We start from the raw sequence: 8,403 nt of genomic DNA, 5'->3' as shown, positions 1-8,403 counted from the left end.
ACTATGTTTTTCAGAAACATGGTTAGATTCTTATATTACTGACTCCGAAGTTGAAATCGAAAACTTTGTTATCGTTCGCAAAGACCGGAACAGACAAGGGGGTGGGGTTTGCATATTTGTGAGGTCTGATATTGATTTTAATCTAAGACAGGACCTGGACAATGTTAACCTTGAAGCTGTGTGGATTGATATTTTGCTTCCAAAAAGCAAACCAATTTTGTGTGGTGTTGTTTATAGACCTCCAAATCAAAATGACTTCATCTAAACCTTGGAATGCGTTAGTGCAGGCTGTCATGATTATATAAACCAGGAAGTCATTTTAATGGCAGATAATAATATTGATGTTTTGAAAACAGAAGGTCCACTATACAATGGCTTTTGTGATTTTCTGAAAATGTATGGTCTAACCCAATTAATTAGTGTTCCAACCAGAATAACTGAGCATAGCCAAACTGCTATTGACCACATCATTGTATCTGACACAAGTAAAATCCTACAAAGTGGTGTCATTGTGTATGGAATTAGTGACCATTTTTTAACCTACTGTACCAGGAAAGTTAAGAGGGCTCAGATTAAATGTCACAAATCTGTGAAGAGCAGAAGTTTAAAAGGGTATAATGTAAAAAAAATTCAGGACATACTTAAAGGTACAATATGCAACATTTTCTGCCGCTAGAGGGCGCTACATTCCAAACAACAACAACGGCGTAGCTTGATGACGATGTAAAGGAGCGTAGAATGATGGGAACTGTTGTTTTCAACTCCACCGTGGATGTAAATCAGTCAGACGGGAATCGAAAAATCATGTTCATGGATGTTCTATTTTTATAAATGTTGCGTTTAATGACATGCTTTTTGTGGCGAGGGGGGGCGTGGTTCAGCGCGGTCTGTAACGGGAGAGATAAGTAGGTCAAGTGCAAATGACGAACACCTGTGTCTTTTTGCAGTAGCCTATTATTGGCGTGGAGAGACCGTGCTGGAATCAGAGACTGGAGAGAAAATTGGACGCAGAGAAAGAAAACCGGTGGATCCGAGCTCTCATTTTTGAACTGTTTTGTGCCGTCGCCACGGTGAATGCGCGTTGTGCGCGACTTTTGTTTGTTTTGTTTTATTTTAATAAAGTACGAGTCCCAGTCACGCCGACCTGTCTTCTTCCTGACTCTTGAACCTCATCACACTTTTATTTCATTAAAATGAATTAACAGCAAGAAAAGTAAGGTTTAATACTAAATTGGTTATCATAGATGTTAACGTTACTGTATTTGTCGAATTCATTGTTGTGATAACGCTGCGCAGTTTTACGTGTTCTAAACAATTGTTGTAAAAGTACATTCGAACATACCCACATCATTTGCCAAAATACTGATTAATCTTTATGCATAACACATGCTATATTTATTTACATGGCCATAAACACCAGACGTGATAAACAATGTCAATAAACTAAACACAAATCTAAAGCAATAATACTTTCCTTGCATAAACATAACTATTACCGAATGCTATACATTTGGAAAATATAAAATTAAGCATGCTTTGTCGACAGAACCAGCTGCAATCAGTAAATAATAATTGTGTTCCATAACGACAGCACAAAACAAGCTAACGTTTGTTGCTTGATAGACGCTACAACTAGGCCTACAACTTCCGCATTTGTCCAGGACTCCACGCAGTACAAGCGGAAACCGAGGGTAACACGGATATGCCGCAATTGACTGGCGACTCCCAGCTCCCCCCTGCTCTAACGCCCCATTTCCTTGGTTAAAATCGCAATTTTCTCATTATTTAAAAATAGTTGGAAACATTTGGGATATTGTAAGTAATCAACTTAACAAAATATATAACACTGGCCTTGAGATTTTGGGATATTTTAATGCAAAATTCTTACATATTGTACCTTTAATAATATCAGCTGGATGGAAATTACCAACATATGTGATGTTGATACAGCATTGGATTACTTTCAATCTATTTTCTTGGAAATACTTGATAAGATCGCCCCATTAAAAGAGACCAGGATTAAACAAAGATCACAGCCTTGGATAAATAATGATATCTTGGACACCATTTACTTGAGGGATAAAATCTTAAATGAGTTTAAAAGAACCAAACTGCCTGTTCTTTTTAAAGAATATAAAGTACTTAGAAATAAGGTTCAGCGAATGGTGGATGAGGCAAAAAATTATTTTTTTATGTCTAAAATTGAGGAGCATAAAAAGGATCCCAAGAAATTGTGGGCAACTCTTAGGCCTTTGGGGACAAAAGAGAACCCTAAGCAAAAACAAGGTAAAATAGGCCTAGATATTAATGGGTCCATGATAAAAAAGTGGTGGCAGATACTTTTAATAGTTTCTTCACAACAATTGCAAGTAATCTGATGCAGAAGCTTCCATCTGCGTCAGGTGTTTTTAGTGATCCACAGAGGGTGCATAAGTTTTATGAAGAAATGGGAGTTCAGCCAAACACTTTTTATTTCAAACAAGTAACAGAGGAGCTGGTATTAAAAAAACTCAAAGGCCTAAACCTTCCAAGGCTACCGGTTTTGACAACACCCCTGCCAGATTTCTTAAGGATGCTGCTGAAATAATCACATCTGTCATAACTTATCTTATTAATTTATCTATTGAAAATATCAAAAATTGTGGAAAGGATCATTCATGAACAAATAGACAGTTACTTAGCGGAACATAACCTTTTTTATTTGACTTCCAATCAGGTTTTAGAAAGGCCCATTCCACTGATACCTGTCTGCTTTATCTTACAGACTTTATTAGAAAAGAGGTAGAAAAGGGGAATTATTGTGGCATGTTGTAAATAGACCTTCAAAAGGCCTTTGATACGGTTCAGTATGATGTCCTTTTGAACAAACTAAAAGCCCTAGGATTTTCTCCTGCATCTCTTCAGTGGGTGAGGTCATACCTCTTGGGCAGAGAACAGGTGGTAGATGTGGAAGGGACCTTGTCCTCACCACTTAAATTAACTTGTGGAGTTCCCCAGGGTAGTATTTTGGGTCCTCTCTTTTTTTTATTATATGTAAATGATATGTCGTCAGCTATAGACTGTAATTTGTTTTTATTTGCAGACGAATCAGCTATTCTAGTCTCTCATAAAGACAAATCAGAGGTGGAAAGGCTGCTTAGTTCAGAACTCCTTAACCTCAGTGTTTGGCTAACAGACAACAAGTTGTCTCTCCACCTTGGCAAAACAGAGTCAATTCTTTTTGGGTCCAGAGATAAACTGAAAAAGGCTATGGGGTTTAGGGTAGTCGTAGGTAATGTTGAAATTACAGCCAAGGAAGCAGTTACTTACTTGGGCTGTATACTAGATAACAAATTATCAGGGGAGCTTATGGCCCGAAAAATTATCTCACAGGTAAGCCAAAGGACTAAGTTCCTGGCAAGAATATCCAGCCTCTTAGATAGTAAAACCTTAAAAATCCTGGCCGATGCGCTTGTTCAATGTCATCTTGACTATGCCTGTACATCTTGGTACACAGGTATTACTAAAGGTCTTAAAGACAAGCTACAGATCTGTCAAAATAAACTAATCAGAGTGATCCTTAAATTACATCCTAGAACTCATCTTCTTCCTGACCATTTCTCCAGTCTTGGGTGGCTCAGAGTGGAGGAGAGGGTTTCTCAACTTAAACTGTGTTTGGTTTATAAGATAAGAAATAATTTGGCACCAAAGTATTTATGTGATTACTTTTTAAAAATTAGTGATATGCACAATTACTGCACCAGAGGGAGTTCCACAGATTACAGGCCGTGCCGTTTTAAGAGCTGTGTGGGAAAGTACTCTTTCCTATACTCTGCAGCTGTCTTGTGGAATGGTTTACCTTCAAACCTTAAACGGTTGAGCTCTTCCTGTTATCATTTTAAATCTTCAATAAAAAAATGGTTATTAAACTTATAAAGAAAAAAAAAGAAAAAAGAAAGAAAATAAAAATAGAAATCCTTGAAGTAGTAGGTAGTATAATCCTTAATACTGCTTGTGTGTCTGCTTGTCTATCTGGGAAATTAGTCCTTGTTTCGTTCTTTTTATTTGTGTTTTTATCTGTTTTATTTTATTTGTATTTTTTTTATGCCCCCTTTCAATGAAGAAAGGGGGCATAAAATAAATACAAATAAAATCCTCAATGTTGTTAGTCCATGTACTGTTACTCATCTTCCACCTTAAGGACCACAATGGAAACAAGCCTTTGGGCTTTTTTGTGTTTTTATCCTTTTGAACACTTCGTGTTGATTGTTGTTGTTCAATAAAGTTTTCAATCAATCAATCAACGACTCCAAAGTTGTCCTCAGGCCCATGGCTATGTTCCCAAAGTGCTCTCGACTCCGTTCAGAGCTCAGGTCATTCCTCTATATCAGCTCTTCTCCCTTCGGAAGAAGATAGAGATGTGTCTCTACTCTGCCCTGTTAGGGCCCTTATAGTCTATTTAGAGCGTTCTGCCCCATTCAGGGAGTCAGAACAGGTCTTCATATGCTTCGGTGGCTGCACCAAAGGGCTTCCGATCACTAAGCAGAGACTATCACAATGGATAGTAGACGCTATCGCTTTAGCCTATGCTTCTATGGGCCTTCCTTGCCCCATTGGCGTTAGAGTTCATTCCACGAGAGGCATGGCCTCATCTTGGGCCTGGTCCAGTGGTATACCAATTGAAGACATCTGTGCAGCAGCCGAATGACCCTCGCCATCCACATTTGTAAGATTTGATAACTTAGAGGTTCCTGCTAGCGCGCTAGTCTGCTCTGCTCTGTGCTCGCTGTGTTAGTAACCGAGTACGTTTTCTGTTAGAACGGTGTCGTGTTAGTGGCCCCTACAAGTTAATAACTAATGATCTTCGCAACGGAAGTGAATCAATCAATCAAAACTAACTTTAGCTGGACAATAACTTTATCCTAGAGCTGCTGTAAAGCCAAAACAATCTCTGTTACTGTAATTTCCTATTATCACTGTAAAGCTGCTTGTTAAAAACGTTATATAAATGAAGGTGACTTGACTTGACTTGACTCATAAGGACACCAAAAAGTTATGAAAAATGCACAAAAAAAACAAGAAATGTGAGGAGAGGAGAGGAGAGGAGAGGAGAGGAGAGGAGAGGAGAGGAGAGGAGAGGAGAGGAACATTGACACAATTATCAATTATCAAGTCTGGCTTCAAGTTAACAAATGACATGGCAACAGAAGATGTTGTGAATTTGGAATGGAATCTAGAAGTGTTTTTATAGGGTTTAAAAGCAGTTGGCAGGTTAATTAAAAAAGAGCTGTCTGCTTTAATCAAGGATCCTAGCCAGCGAGAAAGAAAATGTATACTGTAAATGATGAGACAAAAATGGTTGAAAGCTAAATCCAGCAAGGCTTTTAGTTTAGAGGCTTTCGGTCAAATGAATCCAAACTAAAATAACTGGAGAACTGATCAGAAACAGATTAGGGAGAAAATAAGGAAGACAATACACATTTTGAGGATTATTTGAAACATTTGCTACCATGCCAGTCCTAATGTAAAAAATCCAGATGGATCAAATGGATGAATATTGATATCATCAATTATAATATAACTATAGCCACAAAGGATTAATGAATTACAACCAAATAAAAGTTGTACAATTATCATATCTATGTCACACATAGAGTGATGGTATACAAGACACCAGCTAAAAGACAAAAAGACTAAATCATATTAAATACAATTGTTCATAGAACTAAAGTTTACCTGTCTGTTTAATTAGTCCGTCTCACAGTCAAACAGAACCAAATGACTCACTAATTCTGGCAACTTGCCTGCTGAATGAAAATGAAAGCTCTAAATTCAGTCAAATGTAAATTGATTGACTCAGTATTAAGTGTTGAGCAGATCTGTCAGATAATTAGAAGAGTGACAAGTGTGTCAAGAAGAGAGTAAGAGAAAGAGGAGGAAAGACAAAATGTTTCATTTTTCTAGAAAAAAAGTCATACAAGTTCACAATCTAAAGCCAATGTGTCTGAGAACAGAGATGCATTTGAAGTTCTGTTTGGAACCTATCTGACACATACTTCAGCTCTCTCTCTTTCTTTCTTCCCCACAGATGGGCAATGTGTCAGAAACAGCCCTGTTCGTATCCACAATCTCCAGACAGCACGACGTCCTCATGGCAATATTTTATACAGTGTTCTGTGAGTCCACAACCACCATAGCGTTCTGGCATCCTCTTCATCTTCATATGTGGTTTAATCAGAGTAGGACAGCAAATAATGCCTCAATGACTTTGCATATCTTTATTCCTTATGAATAATTGAAATGGCTCAGCTGTCATTAACCTCCTTCTGTCGCTTATACCATGCCTGTGTCCACCTAGGCCAAATTGTCCTGAGGATGATCAAATATATATTTTAAAATGATTTCCTGAGATGGCCAAAGATAGGGTCTATAATTAGTTTGGGAAAATGATTGGGGTGGCTCATACTTGATTGTCTTTATTTATCATTAATTTATGAAGCAATGAAACAGAAAATAAAAATGAGACAAAAGCATATCTGGTTACGTTTATAGGAGTGTTATTATGGCATTCTGCGATTAAATATATATTTAAGCCTATAATGATCACTGAATTGTATATATTTTTGTGTCTCTTGTACTCCACAATCTGTCTGCTCACATAATAAACTCAATTTAAAATTAATATTTAATATCATATTCAATTAATATCATTAATAATATCAAATGAATATTTTATGTCTATGTATTTATTATTTTTCTATGTAACCATGTAGTGGAGTAATGTACGATCGTTATTGCAAAATAAACCCATTATTCAGAATCGTCACGTATTTTGCAACAAAGAACGGTTGTGTGTAAAAAAAAAATATATATATCACTGAATCACTGAAAAGAATCGACTCAAAAGAATGATTTGCAATTGCGTCTTGGAGCAGGTGTCGATTTCTTTACTTCAAAATAATGAGGAACGATATGTTTTAATAAAATGAATTTAATTTAACAGTCAAATATTATTGTTTGGAATGTAGTGAAGTGATACATAATCTGATAAAGTACAGATTCTTGAAAAATCTGTTTAAAAAATCTGTTAGGAAGAACTTTGTGGCCCGGTTTCACAGGCAAGGCTTAGATTAAGCCAGGATAAGGTCTTAATTCAATTCAGACTTTTAAGTAGCTTTTATTAACGTGCCTTAGAAAAAAAATCATCTTGTGCATCTTGAGACAAAACAATGGTACTGACATATTTTAAGATATGTTAGTGTAAGTTTCTCTCAGTTCAGACAGCTCAAAGGCTTAAGCCTTGTCTGTGAAACCGGGCATACCAGTTGAATAGATGTGACACATGCGAATGCGTGCGATAGTTCTGGTCTGCTCGACATTAAAGAAGCAACAAATTTAATGATACCTCCGAAGTGGCAGATACATTGCGTGGATTATTAAAGCTATGTCATGGGTTGATTTAACTTCAAAAAGAATCAAGGACCTCATTGTTATTCTTGACTACCTTGAGACAGACCTTGCAGGGTTTCTTAGCATTTCTAAGCTTTAGGATCAAAATCAGGTTTGTCAGCAATGGGATGGAGATGTCACACAGTTAGTGGCACATCTTCAATACAGCTGTACAAATTCAGTAGCTACTTTGATGAAAAGATGAATAGACGTGAGCAGATGGATAGCTCTCTCTTTCTCTACCAGGTGTATTGTCGCTTCTGGGAAATGGCATGCTGTTGTTTGTAGCCTACCGTAAGAGGTCATCACTGAAGCCAGCAGAGTTTTTTGTCGTGAACTTGTCTGTGAGTGATCTAGGGATGACCCTGTCGCTGTTTCCTCTGGCCATTCCATCTGCTCTAGCACACAGGTGAGATCCTGCTTCACGCTTTACCAAAAAAAAAAAAAAAGTTTTTTATTTTAAAATATCAGAGATGACATTTATAAAAGTATTTATATAAAAAAAACATAAATGCACTCTTCCCATCTTTCTCATGAAGCGTTTAGAAGTCATTTTAGAGAACATGTTCGAAAATAAATTCATAGGCTATGTGCACTGGTCAAATAAACGATTTAATGACTCGTTTGAACTTTTGAACCCATTCGTCTTTTCAAAGTGAAATAAAGCAAATGCTGCTATTGTTTTTAACTTGTGTTTTATAATTTGGTGTTTGTCAGTTATATTTTATGCAATTTTTTGTGCCAGATAAAGGGTAAAAATATAGTTATACAAAAATATATTGTTACCTTAATTAGTGTTAATGTAGTTAGTTAATCTTAGCTTGGAGTATAGCTTGCTACTTTCATGATCTTGTAGCTTGGCAAGCTATGGTTTTCAAAGCTTCACTGCTTTCTCATTTCTTTTTATTTGCAAATGCCTAAAACAGTTTGATGTACTTTTCAGATAAGCAATCATGGTTCTAAAGTAAAAATAAA

General features: G+C 36.7%; 1 protein-coding gene across 1 annotated transcript in view; it reads left to right on the top strand.

Annotated features, from left to right (window-relative positions):
- The first annotated feature begins 4,286 nt into the window (after positions 1–4,286).
- The window catches only part of opn7c (opsin 7, group member c), a 7,068-nt gene continuing 2,951 nt past the window's right edge, over positions 4,287–8,403 (top strand). The window contains 2 exon segments of the mRNA XM_082188570.1: positions 4,287–6,155; positions 7,675–7,837. Coding sequence (XP_082044696.1) covers positions 6,068–6,155; positions 7,675–7,837 — 251 coding nt within the window. The 5' untranslated portion in view covers positions 4,287–6,067.

This window comes from Leuciscus leuciscus (genome assembly GCF_965113295.1).
Source record: "Leuciscus leuciscus genome assembly, chromosome: 13".
Taxonomy (NCBI): domain Eukaryota; kingdom Metazoa; phylum Chordata; class Actinopteri; order Cypriniformes; family Leuciscidae; genus Leuciscus; species Leuciscus leuciscus.
This window is presented reverse-complemented; position numbering and strand designations above follow the sequence as displayed.